The sequence below is a fragment of the Lynx canadensis genome, chromosome X (genome assembly GCF_007474595.2).
Source record: "Lynx canadensis isolate LIC74 chromosome X, mLynCan4.pri.v2, whole genome shotgun sequence".
NCBI classification, from domain to species: Eukaryota; Metazoa; Chordata; class Mammalia; order Carnivora; family Felidae; genus Lynx; species Lynx canadensis.
In genome coordinates, this window is record NC_044321.2 from 93,944,553 (window position 1) to 93,968,631 (window position 24,079).

The following is a 24,079-nucleotide window of genomic DNA, read 5'->3' on the forward strand; positions in this document are numbered from 1 at the left end:
GCTATCCCTGTCTGATGTCATGCGATTACACCACAGATTTCTATTACGTAATTCTGTTTGTAAAAACGCACTGGTACTGTTTTCCTCTCAACTTGCTTCCAGAGCACGCACTACCTGACGCGCGTCTTGAACGGCCAACGTTTCGGATGCCCACGCGACGAACTTCATCCGTCTCCAAACAGGCGACGTCAGGGTGTCCTGCAGGAAAAGCCTTGAAGCTGTGAGAATGCCTTACCCCAGATATGAGAAACACTTTGCAGAAGTCCAAAACCGGCAGAATCTGTAGAAAACTGGCAGCTTCTAGTGTATCTTGAAGGTTGTCCATGTTAAGGGAAAGCTTTGCAGTGTAAATGAAATCAATAATTTTCCTTAAACCGACTTTGCTCACACCATGAAGCTTAATGCACATTAAATCTTGTTCTTTCATTCCACCTTAAATAAAAAGACAGTCAATTAAACAAGGGTGGATAATTTAATTAAGGTCAAACTCGCTTCTGCCGCTAATTAGATGCGGTGAAATCAAGGAAAAGTTTTATTCTACGCAAGCATTCATGTCAGAGTCAGACTTCTGCATATTTTATAGTTAAAAGAGAGTACTTAAAGAGGAATATCTCTATCCTAATGGAAGTTGTATATAATGCAAGAGCTTCCAGAATGTTCCCCTGTCACTTTGTATCTTTTGACAGATTAAAGATTGTATTAGTGGGACCCAGAGTCTCTGGCAGAGAGAAAAAGAAAAGCTGTGAAATTAAAGTGGACACAGGTATGAAAAAGGTACATCCATTTCCCAAGTTTTAAAAAATGCCACCTACAACCACATGTACTGGGTGTATATTCCTTTTTTTTTTTAAGTTTATTTATTTTGAGAGAGAGAGAGAGAGAGAGAGAGAGAGAGAATGAGCGGGAGAGGGAAAGAGACACAGGGGGACAGAGGATCCAAAGCAGGCTCTGTGCTCACAGCAGAGAGCCCGATGTGGGGCTTGAACTCATGAACCCTGAGATCATGACCTAAGTCAAAGTCAGATGCTCAACCGACTAGGCCACCCAGGCACCCCTGTATATTGCTTTTGAAACTATTTCTTCTGGGAAAGATACAGATCAAAAGAACTGAATTTCACTTTAGAAATAAAAACATTTAAACACGTATTTTCCATATTGTTTTAATGTGGGTGCAGAATGTGACAAGCCAACCTACCTGTGAACATGGCCTTGAAGTAATCACTAGCAGAGGCCATCATGACTCTATGCACAGGAAAGGCGTCATCCGTGTCACCTGGCATCAGGGTCACATCACAAAGCAATCCTTCAAGTCGAAGCTGGTCAAAGCCCTACAACAAGAATGTGAGTTGAGCCACTAATCAAGGTTAAACGGATATACACATTTCTGCACGCTCAAATTCTGTTTATATATTAATTTGCGTGCAACATATTTAGAACATAAAGCCAACAGAATAATTCCTCAGAAGACAACAACCTATTTGATATATGACAATGTATATTTAATTCACAGTAGGAAAAAGATAAAATTATGACTGATTTAGATTAAGAACAAATATGGAAAGAGTATATACATTCACTTATTCACGCGACGACTGGTTTTAGCTTATTTTGATGTTTGTTTATTTTTGAGAGATAGAGCATGGTCAGGGGAGGAGCAGAGAGAGGGAGACACAGAATCCGAAGCAGGCTCCAGGCTCTGAGCTGTCAGCACAGAGCCCTATGCGGGGCTTGGACCCACGAAATGTAAGATCGTGACCTGAGCAGCAGTCGGATGCTTAACTGACTGAGCCACCCAGGCGCCCGTTTTATCTTATTTTGAAAAGAAATTGCCAAGTACACTTTCATTTTCCCATGGGCATGGTTAGGGCGATATATAGCACTGCTCTCCATAATAATAGATGAATGGTTCTTTTTTAGTGTATTCCTGAGACACCTTGTTTTTGTTTTAGTTTTTATTTTTTGAGAAAGAAAGGCATAGATAATCTGTGTTAACTGCAAGACAGGAGTTCATTGCTAGTAACTAGATTGTTCCGTGTCTTTGAGAATTAGAGATTGTCTTAGATATCCTTACACTCCGTACGTTGCTGTGGCCTAGCCAATTATCTTTCAGGTTTCAAGTTTGGAATGTAATTATCTTTGGAAGAAAGAGCCCGGGTAGCTCCAACGTGAGACATCATTGTCCCCAAATGCCTAAAGTTTAGTGAAGAATTAATAAGCTACCACCCACGATTCAGAGGATGAAGAGGGCTCTGGCAAGAAGAGGGTTGTCAGTTAGCCCTTCCGCCCACTCCCATGATAGTCCCAACCGATGACAAATAGGCAGCTGTTCCTTTGATCCATTCTTTTTTTTAATGTTTATTTTATTTTTGAGAGAGAGAGAGAGAATGTGAGCAGGGGAAGGGGAAGAGAAAGAGGGAGACACAGAATCCGAAGCAGGCTCCAGGCTCTGAGCTGTCAGCACAGAGCCCGACGCGGGGCTTGAACCCATGAACCAGGAGATCATGGCCTGAGCCAAAGTTGGACACTTAACCGACTGAGCCACCCAGGTGCCCCCCCCTCCTTTTTAATATTTATTTATCTATTTTGAGAGAGAGAGAGAGAAAGAGAGAGGGACACCATGAATGGGGGAAGGGCAGTGAGAGAGAGGGAGAGAGAGAGAGAATCCCAAGCAGGCTCCACTTTCTGCACAGAGCCTGATGTGGGCCTTGATCTCATGACTGTGAGATCAGACTTGAGTCAAAATCAAGAGTCAGATGCTCAACCGACTGAGCCACCCAGGAGCCCCTCGCCGCCCTCCCACTTTGATCTGTTCTTGGGAGAATAAAACATTTTGTGATTATAACAGGCTGATCAAATGCACAAAAAGGAGAGAATATGTAATTTAATAATAAGGCCCAGAAATGGAGATTTTCACAAGATTGACTCTACAGTTTCAAAACGGTGATGTGTGATTATAAAAAATCATGAAGAAACTCATACAAATTACCTTCCAATATACAACGTAATGCAATAATGTGACACAACAAGAACTAATAGCAAGGAGTGTTCCATCCCCTTCGTATTTTCATGACCCCAAATAAAACTTCTCTTTACGGTTGTGCTTCACGAATTTAAGAAGCAAAAGGCATGACATACTGACAAATGCAGTTTTAGAAATACTGATGCTACACATATGTATAATATAAATCTCAGTCTAAACATCTCATCATAATCTTTAAATTGCTTTTTAAAGCAAATGCTTGCATCCACAGAACTAGAACTTCAAAGAGATAATGTGATCCAGCCACTTTCTCTCTGGAGAGAGATAGTAATGTTTTTATTCCAAAAATATTTATACATTATACATATACTTTAGAACAGGATTATGTATCATATTTTTCTTTCTCCAACAGTGACTGACATATGTTTCTGTTCACAAATATCAACTCGTTCACAAATGCCTCTTTTCTTCTATAAACACAAACGTTATATACCCCACCCTCGGTATTTTCCATTTCCCATCGCTAAATGATCCACAAGGGCTTGGCTTTTTTCTCTTTCAGATAAATTGCAAGTTAAAAAAAAAATGAAATATCTGCTTGTTATAAAAGTACAGGATATAAATGGAAAACCAAAAGTCTACTACTGTTACTTACTTACAGGAAGTAACTACCACTAACAGCTTGGGATATATACGTCCAGGCCTCTTTTTTCTTTCTTTATTATTTTTTTTAAATTTTAGAGTGGAGGCAGGGCAGAGGGAGAGAGACTCTCAAGCAGGCTCCACGCTCAGCACCGAGCCTGACATGGGGCTCGATCCCACAGCCCTGACATCATGACCTGTGTCGAAATCAAGAGTTGGATGCTCAACCAACGGAGCCACCCAGGTGCCCCAGGCCTCTTTCTATACATATGCATAATCTATCGTTTGCTTGTGTGTGTGGGTGGGGAGGAGGGGTGTGAGTGTGTGTGTATGTGTGTGTGTGTGTGTGTGTGTGTGTATATATATATATGACATATACATATGTATATATGTGTATGTGTATGTGTATATATGTGTGTGTATATATGTGTGTCATATATATATATATATGACAACTTTTGCCATTACGAGCAATGCTGCAAGAAAGCTCCTCGTACATACCCTCACTCGTGTAAGTAGATCTTGTGGGCATCACTTGTAAAAGTGGAACTGTTGGTTTGGAGAAGATGTACCGTGAAAGTTTTAGAAGCTTCTGGCAAGTTGAAGCATACGGTTTATCTTGGGAAACTGATTATGCCCTGGGCACTGGCAAAAAAAAGACGCCAAAATACCAACGAAGTGAGACTGGGCACTCTATGCCACCTTGCTTTATTTTTATTCATGAAAAAATTTCTGAATCTTCTCGAAGGTGTACATACGGAGATAATGCCTGTGAAAGGCAATCATGGCTTATTCTGTCAAAAGCAGTGATTGCATCCAATCCATTATCTTCTTCTACTAAAACAACAACAAAAAAAAAAAAAACCCAAACAAAAACCTCGGTTCATTTGCTGGCCCTTCTGTCTTTAAAATATTCCTACAGCTATTTCATACTGGGAACTGCGTAATGTCAGTACGCTCCACGCCTACTATTTATTATTCCTTCTTGTTCCTTTTGAAAAAAGGAAGAGCGAATGCTTCCCGTATCATTATCTGTGTCATTTCTCATTTTGTCCATATTCTATTAAAACTGCCTGTTGAGGTACAGACTCAATCTTCACGGTTTGGACAGCCCGGCCAAGTCACCAGGAGCTCTCACCCTCTTCACAAACCTGATCGTTTTGTTTCCCTTTGCACTGTCTTAAAAAAAAAAAAAGGAAAGAAAAAAATCCTCTACCCTTCCTCAGTATAATCTGGCGGCCCCCAAGAAAGGAAGCTGAAGCTCATAGGCCACTTTTATCGCACTCTGAATATCTTCTATTCTAAGCTTAATTTACCTACCTTTGGCAAAGTGTCTGGTTTGTGAGGTTTTGCCTTTATTTTTACTGCCTATAAAGTAGTTTCCCTTTTTGTATATTTCACAGCCTTTACTTTCAAATGTATAAATGAACAATCCTGCCATCCAATTCCGTATTTGCCAATTTTATTCCTGACTATTGCTATCTGTATCCAAATAAGAATCTGTCAATTCAGATTATATTCATACAGATTCTAAATATCTTCTTGGCGGCTGTTATCTGTATATCCCAGCTTTGTCTAAAGAGACTACAGTTCTCTACAGATAACAGCACGCTAACAAGATATTTAGAATCTGTATGTTGTTAGTTTCTCTAAACAACTTTTATACTCTAATCTTGTGAAGGGTGCACACATTCAAAGAGAGGGGGAGGTCATTCTCCACAGGTCTTACCTGCCTTCTATAGATTTATCTTTCGCTTTTAGTCTTATACATTTCCTCCCCCATTCAACTCAAGGAAGACTCTCAAAGACACCCTGATGGGGCGCCTGACTGGTTCAGTCGAAAGAGCATGCAACTCTTGATCTCGGGGTCGTGAGTGTGAGCCCCATGTGGGATGTACGGATTACTTGAACAAGTAAAACAAAACTTAAAAAAAAAAAAAAAAAGATCCCCTGCACACTTAAAATGTGTCCTTTTAATATAAAATCATTTTCTTCCACCACATTTGTACTCATTCCTCTTGTCCAAATGCTATAAGGCGTGTTGTCTGTTTCCATATGCTAGTTCACTGTCTATCGATACAGCTCTGGTTTACGCAAAACTGCACAAAGTTTCCAGTTTTTTAGAGTATCTGTAAAATGGTTCCTATTGCTTTAAACTAAACTTCTTTCTGCCCCAATCCATATCTTAGTTCTCGATTTTTCTATTTCTTCTGGGCCTTGGGTTCCATTGATGTGGAGATTATTATCTGTTCTTGGCTTCTTTACTCTAATGTTTCCCTTTCCCCCTCCTATAACTCTTCCCATATCTATTTTTTTCTTCTTCTTCACATCCTTTGGGGGAAAAAAACCAGAGCATTCAAAAACAAAACAAAAAAAAAAAAAACAAACCCTTTTTCTATCCCCTGTATTAAACTAACCCAATGTATCAAAACTTCAATTCCTATTAAATAGGGGCGCCTAACTGGCTCAGTTGGTTAAGCGTCCAACTCTTGACCTCAGCTCAGGTCATGATCTCATGGTTCGTGAGTTTGAGCCCCGCATCGGGCTCTGTGCGGACAGTGCAGATCCTGCTTGGGATTCTCTCTCTCCCCTTCTCTCTCTGCCCCTGCTGTGCGCGTGCTCTCTCACTCTCTCTCTCAAAATAAATGAAATGAACTTAAAAAAATATTTTTTGTGGGGCGCCTGGGTGGCGCAGTCGGTTAAGCGTCCAACTTCAGCCAGGTCACGATCTCGCGGTCCGTGAGTTCGAGCCCCGCGTCGGGCTCTGGGCTGATGGCTCGGAGCCTGGAGCCTGTTTCCGATTCTGTGTCTCCCTCTCTCTCTGCCCCTCCCCCGTTCATGCTCTGTCTCTCTCTGTCCCAAAAATAAATAAACATTGAAAAAAAAAATTTAAAAAAAAAAATTAAAAAAAAAATATTTTTTGTTAAGAAAATTGTTTTAAATAGAGGGAGGTACCTATGTAATACCCTGAAGGACTGAGACATCTTAAATGAATGTGATAAAATTTTAAATGATCATATTAAAATACAAGGGGATATGCGTTGACGTTACACAACTATAATATAGAAACCATATGAGCTACAAGTAATTACTACCAAAAGTTGGTTGAATGTCGATAGCTTTCATTTTTCTTTCTTAAAAATTTTTAATGTTTATTTATTTTTGAGCAAGAGAGAGATGGAGAGACAGAGCATGAGTGGAAGAGGGGCAGAGAGAGAGAGAGAGGGAGATACAGAATCCAAAGGAGGCTCCGGGCTCTGAGCTGTCAGCATAGAGCCCGACACAGGACTCGACCCCATGAGCAGTGAGATCATGACCTGAGCCGAAGTTGGACACTTAACCGACTGAGCCACTCAGGCGCCCTGAATGTCAATAGCTTTCAAATTAAATATAATGTCATTGTGAAAAAGGCTAGAATGATAATTTCAGGTATTAAAAAGCAATCTGGGAAGCAAATCTTTCCATTAAATTATGCACTGGAAGTAACTCACTAGCATATTGTATCTAGTTTTGATCAGTATAATTTTGAAAAGGAAGTGGGAGAAGAAGGAAACACATTCTGAGAAGAGCAATAAAGAGTATTAGTGGAAAATAGGTTTTACAAACAAAGATAAAGGAACTAAAGAAAAGAAGGTTGGGGTGCCTGGGTGGCTCAGTCAGTTGAGCGACTGACTTCAGCTCAGGTCATGATCTCACGGTTTGTGAGTTCAAGCCCCATGTCGGGCTCTGTGCTGACAGCTCAGAGCCTGGAGCCTGCTTTGGATTCTGTGTCTCCCTCTCTCTCTGCCCTCCCCTGCTCATGCTCTATCTCTCTCTGTCTCAGAAATAAACATTAAAAAAAAAAAAAGAAAGAAAAGAAGGTTAAAGAATGGGTTTTTTCCCAGTCTCTAAGTAAATATAATGCATTTGATGAAAACAATGCCATATCCATGTTTAATTCAGAGGACACAAAAGGAACAGATGCATGTTTAAAGTAAAAGAGATCTATAGAATGGATATAAAAGTTTATATTAATATTAATTAAACTGCTCTTATTATACAACACTGCCTAGAGCCTAAATACTTCTTTTTTTTTTTTAATTTTTTTTTTCCAACGTTTATTTATTTTTAAGACAGAGAGAGACAGAGCATGAACGGGGGAGGGGCAGAGAGAGAGGGAGACACAGAATCAGAAACAGGCTCCAGGCTCTGAGCCATCAGCCCAGAGCCTGACGCGGGGCTCGAACTCCCAGACCGCGAGATCGTGACCTGGCTGAAGTCGGACGCTTAACCGACTGCGCCACCCAGGCGCCCCGAGCCTAAATACTTCTAAGGGCTTTCTATCAGCACTATATCACAATATAGGAATTTTCAGATTTGTTTTGTTTTGTTTTGTTTCTTTAAAAAAAATTTTTTTAAATTAGTTTTCTTTATTTTTGAGAGGCAGAGAGAGACAGAGCACGTGGGGAGGAGGGGCAGAGAAAGAGGGAGACACAGATTCGGAAGCAGGCTCCGGGCTCTGAGCTGTCAGCACAGAGCCCGACGCGGGGTCTGAACTCACGAACTGTGAGATCATGACCTGAGCCGAAGTCGGACACTCAACCGACTGAGCCACGCAGGCGCCCCTGTTTTGTTTTGTTTCTTAAGATTTTATTTTTAAGTAATCTCTATACCTAACGTGGGGCTCGAACACACAACCCCGAGATCAAGAGTCGCAGGCACTACTGACTGAGGCAGCCAGGTGCCTCTGGAATTTAAAGATTTATTTTTTTCTAACGGCCCAGCTCAACGGTTCAACCTTATTGTTCATTATTTCAGGTTGTAGTCTAGACTGGCTCATCGGTAAAAACCAGGCTTACCTTTTTTCTAGTCCCTTTATTTATGCCATTATTTTTCACATACAATAGCTTCCCTCCTTCAAAGCCCAGTTCAAATTTGACCTCCTTTGTAAAGCTATCTCTAACCAAATCTCCAAAATAATCAGGCACCGTTAGCCTGAGTCTCACGATTTGGCATTTAATTATAGCCTCTAGATTTTTTGTTTCCAGCAAAGATAAAAGAACAGGGACTGGATTTACCTTACCTCTTGAAACAACTTAAAACCAGACAAAATATATGAAAAAACAAAACAAAACAAAAAAACAGTAAAAGACTGGATGAAGGACAGGGATCTGTGAAAGATGAGAAGCAAGTTAGATGAGCCCCATGATTGTTCTGGACTTTCCAAGACAGAGGTACAGGGAGGAGGAACCCACATGAAGCATGGCATTCTCCCTGCGAATGTCGAGGGAGTTAAGGCAGCTAGGTTTGTAGGGCAGAACACAGGAGAAGAGATCTGCAGAGACAGAGGGCTACGGAGATCAAAAAACAGTCTCCCTCAAAAATAAATAAAATGGGGGCGTCTGGGTGACTCAGTCGGTGGAGCATCCGACTTCAGCTCAGGTCATGATCTCATGGTTCGTGAGTTCGAGCCCCGTGTCGGACTCTGTGCTGACAGCTCAGAGCCTGGAGCCTGCGTCTAATTCTGTGTCTCCCTCTCTCTCTGCCCCTCTCCTGCTCACACTTTGTCTCTCTCTCTCAAAAATAAATAAACATTAAAAAAATTTTAACAAAAAAGAAAGAAAGAAAGAAAGAAAGAAAGAAAGAAAGAAAGAAAGAAAGAAAGAAAGTAAAGCTGGCATGAGGTGCCCAGCTGGCTCAGTTAGTAGAACATGTGACTCTTAATCTCAGGGTCATGAGTCCAAGGCCAATGTTGGGCACAAAGCTTAGTGGAAAAACAAAAAACAAAAAAACCTGGCATGACATAAACTAAGGCAAAATAGATTTCTGAGGAAAGAATATTTATTATCAGTCTGATGAAAGACTTCAGCTTCCTCCTTAAGAAACTAGAAATTGAGGTGCCTGGGTGGCTCAGTCAGTTAAGCAGCCAACTCTTGATTTTGGCTCAGGTCATGATCTCACAGTTTGTGAGTTCAAGCCCCACCCCGGACTCAACACAGATAGTGCAGAGCCTGCTTGGGATTCTCTCTCTCTCTCTCTCTCTCTCTCTCTCTCTCGTGCGTGCTTGCTCACTCTGCCCCTCCCCCTGCTGGCTTGCTCTCTCTCAAAATAAATAAACATTGAAAACTAACAGAAACTAGCAGTTAAATAGCAGCTTAATCACAAAAAGCAGGAAAATGGAAATAATAAAGATCAGAGAGGAAACTGATGAAATGTAATACAGAAAGAGAAAAACAACAACAATAAAACCCAAAAAGGTTTGGTTCTTTGGAAAGCTACATACGTTTGATAAAACTCTAGTTAGATTAGGGAAATAAAGAGAAAAAACACAAATTACCAATACCAGGATTGAGAGAGGTGAGATTACTAGACATTGTATAGCTTTTAAAAGAATAGTGAGTAAATATGAACAATTGTATGCCAATACACTTGACAACTCAGTTGAAATGGATAAATTCCTTGAAAGACACGGGCTGCTAAAATAACTCCACAAGAAATAAATAACCCGAATAGCTATATGTCTACTATAAAACTGAATTTTCTCTGGTGAATTCCACGAAACATTTAAGGAAGAAATATCACCAGTTCTACAGAAACATATCCAGAAAATTAAGAGGTGGGAACATGTGTCAATTCATTCAACAAAGCCAGCATTATCCTAATATCAACAAAGCCAGCATTATCTTTTTTTTTTTAATTTTTTTTAATGTTTATTTATTTTTGAGACAGAGAGAGACAGAGCATGAACGGGGGAGGGTCAGAGAGAGGGAGACACAGAATCCAAAACAGGCTCCAGGCTCCGAGCTGTCAGCACAGAGCCTGACGCGGGGCTCAAACTCACGGACTGCGAGATCATGACCTGAGCCGAAGTCGGCCGCTCAACCGACTGAGCCACCCAGGCGCCCCGCCAGCATTATCTTAATATCAAAACCAGACAGAGATAAGAAAACTAAGAAGACTAAAACCAAAATTCCTCATGAGTACAGATGGAAAAATTCCTACAATTTTAGCAAATCAAATGTAATAATATATAGAAAGAAGATAATACATCATGGGGTTTGTTCCTTCAGTGTATGGTTGCTTTAGCGTTCAAAAATCAATCAACATAATTCACAGTATTAGCAGACGAACCAAGAAAAATGATGAGATCATCTCGATAGGTGCAAAAAAGCATTTGACAAAATGCAACATCCATTTCCGATGAAAAACACCGAACAGGACTCTCAGCCAATTATGAACAGAAAGGAACTTCCTCAAGCCTATAGCTAGCATCATAATTAATGGTCAAAGAATGAATGCTCCCCACCCCCACAAATATCAGCAAAAAGCAAGAATGTATACGCAACCGCTGCTAATGGACATTTTTCTGGAGTTCCCGTGTAGTGCAATAAGGCAAGAAAATGGAATAAACAGCATCAGACTGGGAAAAAAAGAAACAAACGTATCTTTATTTATAGGGAAAATGACTGTCTACGTGGAAAACCCCACAGAATCTACCAACAGCCTCCCAGAGTAAGTCAGTTTGTCAAGATTGCAAGACACAAGGTCAATAATCATCAACAAATTGTATTATTCTATACTGGCAACAAACAATCAGAAATGGAAATCATGTATTAGGGCATCTTTATCGGTTGGTACGTGCTGTTACTTCAATATACGCTAAATAATAACAACAATGACAACATCTCATTTGAGAGCGTAGGATAAGAAGATACTAACGTAGACTGAAAGTCGTAAAGATACACAGTCAACTGTGAAAGGATTAGAATACCTTACTGTATCCTACCCGTCCCGAGTACCGAAAAAGCTATTCCCAAGAAAAATCACACACTCATTTCTCTATTTTGGCGGCCATTTAGGAAACTGAAGTAAAGAAATTACAAGTTTCATTTTTTTTTTTTAAATGTTTATTTATTTATTTATTTATTTTTATTTATTTATTTTTGGGACAGAGAGAGACAGAGCATGAACGGGGGAGGGGCAGAGAGAGAGGGAGACACAGAATCAGAAACAGGCTCCAGGCTCTGAGCCATCAGCCCAGAGCCTGACGCGGGGCTCGAACTCACGGACCGCGAGATCGTGACCTGGCTGAAGTCGGATGCTTAACCGACTGCGCCACCCAGGCGCCCCACAAGTTTCATTTTGATAAAAACTTCAACCATCTAGATTATGGGAGCTCTTCTTTTATCAAATAGATTATTTCACTTAGCATAAAACCCTCTAGGTCCATCCATGTTGTCACAAATGGCAAGACCTCGGCCTTTCTTATGGCTGAGTCATATTTCATTATATATATGTGTGTATGTATGTATATAGCCCACATCTTCTTTGTCCATTTATCTATTATGCTTCACTTGCTTATGTTAACAGCACATTTTTATTTTTGAATTTTTTTAAGTAAACTCTACCCCCAACAGGGGGCTTGAACTCACGACCCCAAGATCAAGAGTCCCATGCTCTACTCACTGAGCCAGTCAAGTGCCCTAGCAATACATTTTTAAGTTGTTTATTTTATGATCATAAAAGTTTAAAATAGGGTAGAGGTCATCAACACGACGTGATCAGCAACCCAAACATCTACCTTAGGATAAGCATTTCGGAAAGTGAGTCCACTGGAAGGCCACACCAGCTAATTTGTATAGGCTCTTGGGATAATTCATTTCTTTAACGTTGCACTATACAGATAATAGTCTGAGACTATAAAATGATCTTTCATTGGTTTCGCAACTAAAACTGGGTAGAAAAAATAATAAATAGATAAAAACGGAGAAAAATATAGAAAGAACAGTCTGGTAGGTATCAATCTTAACCTGAGAAAACGCCAATTAGGAACCTAGACACCCAGAGCCGGGAGGCAGTTTGAAACTCTGTAGGTCTGAGTAAGCACAGCCAACAGTCAAGAAATAATTTGTTGTGGGGCGCCTGGGTGGCTCAGTCGGTTGACTTCGGCTCGGGTCATGATCTCGCGGTTCGTGGGTTTGAGCACCACATCTGTCTCTCTGGTGTGAGCGCAGGACCTGCTTTGCATCCTCTGTCTCTCTCTCTCTCTCTCTCTCTCTCTCAAAAATAAATAAACATTTTTTTAAAGAAAGAAGTAAGTTGTTTCTACCTAGGTAAATATTCTACAATTAATATACACTGCCACTAGCTGAAACGTGGTACTACAGTTATGGCCTCCCTTGTCCTAACAAGGATGTGTCCAACCGGCAGTTGACAATTTTTTTTCTCTGTTTCGTTTGTTTGCTTTGTTTTTTTTCCTAATTTTTCTAATTATGCCAGAAGACGTTCTGCATAATTTTACTATTTCTATTAAGAATAAAACCTTTATGGGGCGCCTGGGTGGCTCAGTCGGTTGAATGTCCAACTCTTGATTTTGGATCAGGTCATGATCTCACGGTCCCTGAGTTCGAGCCCCGCATCAGGCTCCACACTGACAGCGCGGAGCCTGCTTGGGATTCTCTCTCCCCGACCCTCCCCTGCTCACTCTCTCTCTCTCTCTCTCTCTCTCTCTCTCTCTCAAAATATCCAAATAAACATAAAAAAAGAAAGAATAAAATCTTTATGGGGCACCTGGCTAGCTCAATCTGAAGACCATGGGACTTTTTCTTTTCACTTTAGTGGACTTTTTATTACAAAGCTGTTAAGCATAAAGTGATATATCTTTTCTCTCTCTTTAGTTAACACGGGCAAATGTTCATTTAGTAATGTCACCTCAACCAGTTTATTGCTGACATTTATTAGCAAGTCAGGAGCTAATACTCTGAGGATACCTCACCCGTGTTTGACTTCTAGATCACTGTTTATCTCGGGGTTGTGAGTTCAAGCCTCACGTTGGGTGCAGAGATTACTTTAAAGAAAATCTTAAAAAAAAAAAAAGAATAGAATCTTTGCTCTATCATTCACAACAAATTATCTGTCAGCCTTAATTAATAAATGTTCTTACACTTAACCGTCAATGAAAACTTAGTATTGACAGACATTATGTTTAAAAAGATGATAGAGTTTAGAGCAAGATCAGAAGAAACTAATCATAAAAACAGATTATACAAACAAATTTACAGTCAGAAAACCTGTATTCAAGCTCCCTGAGCTTCAGTTTCCCGATCTATAAAATGGAGACAATTCTTGGGTTTTCTGCCTCCCAATGTTGTTTAAAGCATCAATGAAGCAAGAATACACGAAAGTTATTATAACTGCCACTCAAATTCATTTATTCCACAAACAATACCAATAGTAGCAACGAAAAGCATGGAGTACTTTCTCTGTGCCAGCTAATGGGCTAGGCTCTTTGTATATATTATCTCTTTTAATGACAATAATAAATATAACAATAATAACGATGATGATGACGACGACGGGCCCTTGTTAAGCATTCACCAAGTACCCCAGCACTAGATCGTAGGCATACAGAAACAAGAAATTGGACCCTGGGAGTTGTGGATCGCACTGATAGGTCATATTAACGAGGACGCAGAGGAAGGAAGAGAAGCCACTAACTCTGCCTGGCTCACACGAACTCTAGCTTCAAAAGGCATTTAAAGTAGCTGTCAGGGCAACAGGCCAATGGGAGGGACCGTTTTAAGAAGTCCCGCGGTGCAGGATTACCCAAGGCATAACTGTAGTGGGAAGGACATGAGTTGAGGGCAAAACCAGAATTCCAGTTTTATTATGTACAATTTAAGATGGGGATCATTATGGGGTACCTGGGTGACTCAATCAGTTAAGCGTCCGACTTCAGCTCAGGTCATGATCTTGCAGTTCGTGGGTTCGAGCCCCGCACCGGGCTCTGCGCTGACAGCTCGGAGCCCGGAGCCTGCTTCAGATTCTGTGTCTCCCTCTCTCTCTGCCCCTCCCCTGCTCACGCGCTCTCTCAAAAATAATAAAATAAACATTAAAAAAAAAAAAAGATGGGGATCATTATGTGTAAGTAGGGGTTAACTAGAAACAAAAAGGAAAATAAAGGCATTTCAGGAAGAGGAAATGGGTGCAAAGATCGAAGTGCGGAAAAATATATATGTTAAGAGAACAGTGACAAGTCCCAAGTCTCCCAGCGTTCGCCTTGACTATCTGTCCTGTGAACTCTACTAAGGTAAAGCAGAAACAAAGATCAGATGATCGAATGCATAAAGCATAGGGGATTGGCAAGGCAACTACGACAGAACTGAGGACTACAAAACCAAAGGGGTCCCTGGGTGGCTCGGTCGGTTGAGTATCTGACTCCTGATTTTGGCTCAGGTCATGATTTCACGGGTTGTGAGTTCGAGCCCTGCGTCGGGCTCTTCGCTGACAGTGTGGAGCCTGCTTGGGATTTCTCTCTGCCCCTTCCTGACTTGCTCTCTCTCTCTCTCTCTCTCTCTCTCTCTCTCTGTGCCCCACACCTCTCTGTCTCTCAAAAAATAAACTTAAAAAAAAAAAAAAGAAAGTTGCTGGGAGAAAATACTTGCAAATCATGTTCCCATAAGGGATTTGTATCTAGAATACATAAAGAACGCTCACGACTGAATAATAAGAAGATAAATAACCCAACTAAAAATGGGGCAAAGGATCTGAACGGGGTGGTTCTTCAAAGATGATACAGACACAAATGGCCACGAGCACAAATGAAAAGACGCTCAACATCACTGGCAATCAGGGAAGGACAAATCAAGACCCTGAGATTCCGCTTCACACCTACCAGCACAGCTAGAATCAAAAAGGCAGAAAATTAGTGTTGCCAAGAATATGGAAAAATCGTAATCCTCATGCATTGTGGGTGGGAATGTAAAACGGAGTCTCCTGGGATTTGTTCAAGGGTCTAGGAATCCAAGCCTATTAGGTATGAAAATTCTTTAGGCACTTTCTTCGACAGCCTAGTTTGCTAGATAAAGCCTGTTTAATGGAGATGAGGAATCTGCAAGAGCTGATCCGGTCAACCACACGGATGCCTTATTTGGCACACCCATCACTTGAGGTCAGCTACCTTTCCTCCAACACGTTCCGTTTGGCTCAAACGAGAGGGATATTTGTTTTTAATTTTTTAATGTTTATTTTTGAGAGAGAAAGAGAGAGCGCACGCACACACCAGGGGTTGGAGAGGCAGAGGTGGGGGACGGAGGATCCAAAGCAAGCTCTGTGCTGATAGCAGGGAGCCCAATGCGGGGCTTGAACTCAAGAACCGTGAGATCACGACCTGAGCCGAAGTCGGATACTCAACGGGCAAAGCCATCCAGGTGCCCCCAAATGAGTATTTATTATGTATCTTACTTTAATTGTCGCATTTAATCCTCACATCCCCTACCCACATCACAGATAAGGAAACTGGCCCAGAGAGGAGAGAAGATTCCCGAAGTCACATAAATCAGCTGGTGGTACAATTAGGATTCCGGTTGGGGCCAAAACTCACACCTTTCCCACTAGAGTCTTCCAGGGGGTAAATCCTGCTGAGTGAGACTTCATGAACTGGCTTCTCCCCAGGGATCCCTTCCCCTGACAGCTACTTTGAAGGCCTTTTGGAGCTGAAGTTTGTAGGACTGCTAATTTTAAAACAATGATAACATTTACACATGAAACACTTCTCTCACTTGTTCCCTTGACAACCACACACCTAAGATCAGATATGGAAAAAAGTTCTCTGTCAGTGCTTGTAGGGAAAAAAATCTCCGATTGTGAGAACATCATTTTTAATTGACTTTGAAAGACAGCAAGGGTCCGCCAACAGCAGTAGAGGCCGGTAGTTCTCAGCCACCATGGAAAGTAGCATCATCACCACAAAAAAAGGCCAGTCGATGAAAGGTCACCTTTGCTCAATACAAAGTTTCTAGTTCCTTTCACATCACTGTCCCTCCTGAACTAAAACGCCATATAGCTAAGTGTCTAAGACTCAGCTATACGTGTTTCACCAACAACTTAACATATATTAATAAATATTAATTATATTGATTCATAAATATAATAATAAATTATATATATATATTAGGCAGGAACAAAGGAGAGACTCTCTGCCAGCAATGGTATTTTGTAAATTACACAGGTGACACCCAAGAATATTTCCATTGTAAAAAAAATTAAACAGGGCCGGGATCGTACAGGGTAGAAAGTATTAAGACAACATTCACCAGCCACCCTGATGCTTCCAGACCTTTGGCTGTGCATATATGTTCATATATAGGTACACATATTGTCTATTTTTTCTACCAATAGATGGGATTATGTGATACATGTTGTCCTGTAACTTTCTGATTGATGATGATGATCTAGCTAACATACCACACAACTCACTCATTTATAGTGTAGAATTCCGCCGTTTGGGGTACATTCAAGATAACACGTGCAACCGTATCCACAATTTTAGGATATTTTCGGCATCTCAAAAAGAAACCCTGGGCCCCGTAGCACCCTCATAATCCTCACATTCTCTCCAACCCAAAGCAACCACTAGTCTACTTCCTGTCTCTATGGATTTCCCTGTTCTGGCCACTTTGTATGAATGGAATCATATAAAAGACAGCTTTCGTGGCAAGCGTCTTTCTTTCTTAGCATAATGTGTTTAAGGTTCATCTCTGTTGTGTGTGTGTGTCAGTACCTTCTTTCCTATACATAGCTGAAGAATATTTCTTTTTTTTTCAATTTTTTTTAATGTTTATTTATTTTTGAGAGAGACAGAGACAGAATGCGAGTGGGTTGGGGCAGAGAGAGAGGGAGACATAGAATCCAAGCTGTTAGCACAGAGCCCGACGCGGGGCTTGAACTCACGAGCTGTGAGATCATGACCTGAGCCAAAGTCAGACGCTTAACCGACTGAGCCACCCAGGCGCCCCCATAGCCGAAGAATATTTCATCATGTGCAGATGCCGCCTCTGTCCTGCCCCTTTTTTCATTTAACATATTCTTTCCATTCTTTTTTTTTTTTTTTTTGGTAATGTTTTTAATGTTTCTTTTTGAGAGAGAGACAGACAGAGAGAGAGAGAGAGAGAGAGAGAGAGCACAAGTAGGGGAGGGACAGTGAGAGAAAGACACAGAATCCAAAGCAGGCTCCAGGCTCTGAGCTGTCAGCACAGAGCCCGATGGGGGGCTCGAACTCACAAACCACGAGATCATGACCTGAGCTGAAGTCGGATGCTCAACCGACTGAGCCACCGAGGTGCCCCTATACTCTTTCCATTCTTACACACAGATTTACTTCACCCTCTTTGGTGACTGCAAAGTATTACATAGTTCTTATGCAACATAATTTCTGTAAGCATTTCCCTGTTGATGGATATATAAGCTACTCCACATGTAGCTTAAATATTAAAACAATAGCTTATCACCCCCCATATGATACGTAGGGAGAAAGGGAGAGGCCATCTTTCTTGGTGGAAGAAGGACTCTGTCTCTAGAATAGTCGTTCTAAAGGTATGTTCCTTGGCTCTGCAGCACCACCTGGGAAAGTGTTAAAAATACATGTATCTGAGTTTCTGATTTCAAAACGCTGGGGTAGGGCCCAGTGCTCACTGTTTCCACAAGCCTTCCTCCTGGTGATTCTGACATGCTTGAGGACCACTGCCTTAAATCTGCATCACTGCACTAAAGTGCCTTCCATTATCTGGTTTAAAGGCCATTTGAAAAATTAGCAGGAGTTGGGGCACCTGTGTGGCTCAGTCGGTTAAACGTCCGACTTCGGCACAGGTCGTGACCTCCTAGTTTGTAAGTTCGAGCCCCGCGTCGGGCTCTGTGCGGACAGCTCGGAGCCTGGAGCCTGCTTTGCATTCTGTGTCTCTCTCTCTCTCTCTCTCTCTCTCTACCCCTCCCCCACTCGCGCTCTGTCTCTCTCTCTCTCTCAAAAATAAACAGTAAAAAAAAACCTTTTTTTTAATTAGCAGGAGCACGCACATTGGCTTTAACACATGACTAGGGGCATGGATACGGTGGGTGTATGCTGGAGGGGTGAGTGAGTTTCTTTTAATTTTCCTTCGGAGTGATTAACGTAACACAAAAAAAGCTCTTCCTCTCAGATGTTTCCTATCTGCTTGACGCCTCCTTCTCTCTTCCCATAGCGTTGAATAACCAACAATGAAAGCCCGGATGTGGCATCAAGATGCCAGGAGATACAAGGCTTCCCCTTCCTGACCCTCACGTTTCTGCTGATGAGAGAGCCATGGGACGATAAACTGTAAAACGCAGCTCCCGTTCCAAACCAAAATATTGGAACATACGACGTCACCGAATCGCAGAGGGGAACTAGAGTGGAATTTCGAGATCTCCTGGTCAAGATGCGTTTTGGAGAGGAGACAGACAAAGCCCCGAAAAACGACGTGACACAACGAAGCCACACAGCAAGCCGAAAACTCGTCTCTTACTGTGCCATACACTCTACCGTCCACGAAACACTATACGCTAGATACAATGGTCCTTTGCCAGGAATATGCATGAAATTCACCTGGGGAGGGGCCCCTGGGTGGCTCGTCAGTTAAGCGTCTGACTTCGGCTCAGGTCACGATCTCGCGGTCCGTGAGTTCGAGCCCCGCGTTGGGCTCTGTGCTGACCGCTCAGAGCCTGGAGCCTGTTTCGGATTCTGTGTCTCCCTCTCTCTCTGCCCCTCCCCTGTTCATGCTCTGTCTCTCTCTGTCTCAAAGATAAATAAACGTTAAAAAAAAAAAAAAAAAAAAAGAAATTCACCTGGGGAGATGTGTTCGGAAAATACAGGTAGAAAGACTGCTTTTTTTTTTCCCATCTCCCTAGAGGGAACACTGATATGATTTGATTATATCTAGAAAACACTGATGGACATCCAGTATTATATTGTTATTCTAATTCAGCAATGCCCTCAGAGGTCAAGGAGTGTCCACAATGGTCAAAAGTACTGGGACCGCTTATCCTTATGCTAATTAGCTCTACATTGCAGTTTTTTTTCTTTCTTTTTTAATTTTCCTTTAATGTTTACTTATTTTGGGGAGAGACAGAGCATGAGCGGGGGAGGGGCAGAGACAGAGAGGGAGACACAGAATCCGAAGCAGGCTCCAGGCTCAGAGCTGTCAACACAGAGCCCCATGCGGGGCTTGAACTAGGGAACGGTGAAATCATGACCTGAGCCAAAGTCAGACACTTAAGCGACTAAGCCACCCAGGCGCCCCCCCCTTTTGTTTTTAACATTTATTCGTTTTTGAGAGACAGAGAGAGAGTGTGAGCAGGGGAGAGGCAGAGAGAGAGAGACAAACACAGAATCCAAAGCAGGCTCCAGGTTCTGAGCTGTCCGCACAGAGCCCGAATCGGGGCTCGAACTCGGGAATGGCGGGATCGTGACCTGAGCCGAAGTCGGATGCTTGACCCACAGAGCCGCCAGGCGCCCCAACCACATCGCAGTCTGTGATATCTGGTTTTTTTTTTCTCTTGGCTTTCTATTGTATTTCCGTCTTGTCCTTTGGCACTTGTTACCTCTTACATCTATCAGTGTGTTTACGTCCTGCTGTCCTTATCTATATTCCCACACCTACTACTACTATCAATGAGCTGAGACACCAATAAATATGATCTTCAGAACTATGATAACAAGGTGACAGTTAAAACAGGTCATGAGTGAGGAACCAGAAAATTTGGCGTAGGGCACTGTGATATTTATATTGGCTGAAACAAAATGGAAAGTCAATGTTCCCAGACCTAACATTCTTTGGGAAAGTGGCCGATAGCAAGACCTTCTTCATAAAAACAAAACAAATAACGAACTCTGGGGCTTTTTTGTTTTGAACATCAGGAAGGTATGTAGTTTTCCACTCAAGGCTTCTTCTCTGAGGTCTGTTTGCTCTGTTTGCGATCACGAAACTTAATTGTTTAAGAGCAGTTGTAGGTTCGCGGCAAAAGAGAACGGGAAGTACAGAGAGTTCCCACAGGCACTCTGTCCATGCACATGCACGCCCCTCGGCCCCCACCATCACGTCACACGTCACAAGCATCCTGTGTGGTTTCTGGGGCCACTTGAAAATCACCGAAGAGACCGCTCAGATTACCTGTAACACCACGGAACTGTGGGTGTTGCTGGTAAAGATGCGTGTGGTTCCTGACTTGGAACACTGCAGATGCGACGAGAGACCCATTTCGCTGCTTCCGAGGGACAATTTCATGTGCTGGTCTTCGTCCTCCACCAGAGATCTGAAGATTTTTATAAATCGGAAAGAGAGGCCAATTAAAAGGTGATAAAAAACTCACGATAAAGACCTCATTTAGGGAGACAATCAGTCACGAGGGCCAGTCGCTTGACTCCGGAATAGACTGCATTTTGTTTCGTCGCATTTGAGGCTGCTACGAAAATGACAGGTATTTGGAAAACGTTTTCGAGGTCGGAAAAGATAAATTGGAAGTGAGAAATCGACCTAAAGGCTGGTTCAAGACTATACTCACGGAGGGTTTTTGTGTTTTTAGTGCTGGAATAATTGCTTTTGGTATTGTACTGTTGTGGTAGCAGCAACATCAAATTGTGTTATTCACAGTTAAAATTACTTTGGAATACCTAATTTTGGAAAGAGAAAAATAACAGCTATCATGTATTGAATAGTCACTATGCGTCATGTACTTGTCAAGAAATTTACACACATGACTTCGTATAATCCTTAAAACAATCCAAAGTTGGGGCGCCTGTGTGGCTCAGTCGGTTAAGCATCCGACTTCGGCTCAGGTCATGATCTCGCGGTCCGTGAGTTCGAGCCCCGCGTCGGCCCTGTGCTGACAGCTCGGAGCCTGGAGCCTGCTTCGGATTCTGGGTCTTCCTTTTGCTCTGCCCCTCCCCCGTTCATGCTCTGTCTCTCTCTGTCTCAAAAATCAATAAACGTTAAAAAAAATTAAAAAAAAAAAAAAACAATCCAAAGCAAGAGGTACTATTATTATTTCCTTTGTATTAGCGGTAGGGAAAAATGGGCTACAGAAAAGTTTAAATAAATTACCTAAGGTCACAAAATTATGAAAGTAGTTGGGTCAGGATTTGAATCTACGTCTAGTATGATTCTAAACTCTGCAGACTTTGTTAATAAAAGTCAAAGATTAACTGATGTATTAATACACTGCTTCCTCTTCTATCATTAGTTGTGATTCTTTTTTGTAAATTTTTTTAATGTTTATTTTTGAGAGAGAGAGAGAGAGACAGAGCGTGAGCGGGGGAGGGGCAGAGCAAAAGGAAGACCCAGAATCCGAAGCAGGCTCCAGGCTCTGAGCTGTCAGCACAGAGCCCGACGCGGGGCTCGAACTCAAGAACCGCGAGATCATGACCCGAGCCCAAGTTGGTGCTTAACCGACTGAGCCACTCGGGAGCCACCCCCGTGAGTTATAATTCCAATCAACCCCCAACTGAACAAAAATTTTATATGTGAATTAATTTCTTTTTCTAGCAGTATCTCTCATTCATCATTTGGGGATTATTTAGTTAAACAGCTACAGCCTAGTGGCATTTCCATCTTTTCCAAGAAATAAAAAGTGGGAATAATAAATGCAAACTATGCCCATGTACGTATTACGTTAATAATTTTTCAGGATCCATAAAAAGCACTGGGGGACCTGGCATTCAACAGGTCAGTTAGTTGTTTTTGTTTTTTTTTTTTTAATGTTTATTTATTTCTGAGGCAGAGCACGAGTGGGGGAGGAGCAGAGAAAGAGGGAGACAGACTTCGAAGCAGGCTCCAGGCTCTAAGCTGTCAGCACAGAGCCCGACGCGGGGCTCGAACTCACAAACCGGGAGATCATGACCTGAGCCGAAGTGGGACGCTCAACCGACTGAGCCCCCCAGGCGCCCCAGGTCAGTTAGTCTTCATAGAGAATATGCAAACTACTTAATAGGGAGCCCCAGGTAACACTAAAAATTGATTACCACAGTACCACCTTTTATTATCGTAGACTAAGCAGGCCTGCGTTTCGTTAGGTACACGATGCCAGAGGTGTCTCTGAATCATCTAAGAGCAGGGAGCCCATGGCTGTGAATGGGTTTGTACATTCACGATGCAGACTGCTAAAATGGACACCGGGGAAGGAGGAGGAAGAAAAGATTTGCAAGCCCTAGAACTCCGCGTTTGCTATTTACCTCTAACTTCCTACGTCTGGAATTGTTATTGTTTTTTTCTTTGTTAAGGTTTTCTTTTTAAGTACGCTCTGTACCCGGCATGGGGATCGAATCCCGCGGTCAAGAGTCGCGCGCTCCACCAGCTGAACCAGCCGGGCCTCCCAAATTATTTGTTTTTCTAACTCTGGCCTACCCGGTATCACGAAGATTTCACTTGTTCACTACCATGCCTATAATCTCAGTTGATCAGTCTGAACAAGAAAATAGTTTGAAGACTATACCATATTAATAAAGATCCTGCTTTTTGAATGCTCACGTCAACCAAATGGTTTTAAATCCTATAACAATTAGCAAAAGTTCTGGCCTCAAGGGTGACATCAATTCCCCTTAATGATATTAGAGCCATGGTATAACCAAAAATGAATAATATATGACCATGTTTTATTCAACTCTCATGGATATTTAATAAAGAGAATCATTTAAATAAGATTTTTACAAGCATAAAAGAAAATGAATATAGCTTTCTACTAATTTCAGAAATAGCCTTAAAAAGAATTAAATTATATACATGACATACAGCATGCACACAGTCCCACACCCTTTTAAACAGCTTTTGCAGGCAGACATTTAAAATGATAGAATCAATTGGAAAAGTGGGAAATAGACTGGTATCCCCTGACCGGAAAATTTCCATTCAGACAGAATTATTTTAATGAAACATCCAAGCAGCATGTTTTATTATTTTCCGCAACCCCTGCACAGAACGTGGCACTTGAGAAGTGCAACGTATGCCACCTGAATGAACACAGAATCTCATTTTTGTGGACATTTCTTTGTCATGCAGTGCCGTAAATGACCATCAATTATCATTTTTATAGAACCACAGATGTAAAAGGGACAGGAAGAAAGCTGAAGCCGCACTGTGCCCACGACATATCCTGGAAATCGCTTTTTTAAAGAAACTACAGATAACAACGCATTTACTTGTCATTTGTCTCTAGCTCTTAAAGTTGAAAAGCAGGATGTGAAAATGCAGGCTTTTCTCGGCAAGATAATACGGTTGGCTTTCTAATTAATTCCTTCAAAAGCTGAAGAAGGCTTCACTAAAATCGTCCTCTTTATGACTTTTCATCAACATACTTTGACTTTTTACCATTCAGAACACTCCCTATTATTTCTGCATCACTAACAATACCTGCCATGTCCACCTTCTCAGCAGATTCGATATTCTCCCCTGTCTTCTTTTCATTAAGTTTACCGACTGGATGTGACGAGCATTGGTTTTCAACATGGCAAGGAGGGAAAACCTCTCAGCAAAGCCCAGGCCACAATTATATAAACCTATCCTTAAAGGAATGATCATCTGAGTAATTCCAAGAACAAAGAGCATTTTAAAAATCTTATTGTTGGGGAGTCTGGGTGGCTCAGCGGGTGAAGCGTCCGACTTCAGCTCAGGGCATGATCTCGCGGTTCCCGAGTTC

General features: G+C 41.8%; 1 protein-coding gene across 3 annotated transcripts in view; it reads right to left on the minus strand.

Moving 5' to 3' along the window:
• The window catches only part of KLHL13 (kelch like family member 13), a 205,585-nt gene that overhangs the window by 24,265 nt on the left and 157,241 nt on the right, over window positions 1-24,079 (minus strand). For all 3 annotated transcript variants that reach the window (XM_030305092.1, XM_030305086.2, XM_030305088.2), the window contains 3 exons: window positions 20,563-20,704; window positions 1,196-1,328; window positions 236-432 (listed from right to left, as the gene is read on the minus strand). In XM_030305092.1, the coding sequence (XP_030160952.1) occupies window positions 236-432; window positions 1,196-1,328; window positions 20,563-20,676 (444 nt within the window). In that variant the 5' untranslated portion in view covers window positions 20,677-20,704. The remainder of the gene's footprint in view (window positions 1-235; window positions 433-1,195; window positions 1,329-20,562; window positions 20,705-24,079) is intronic.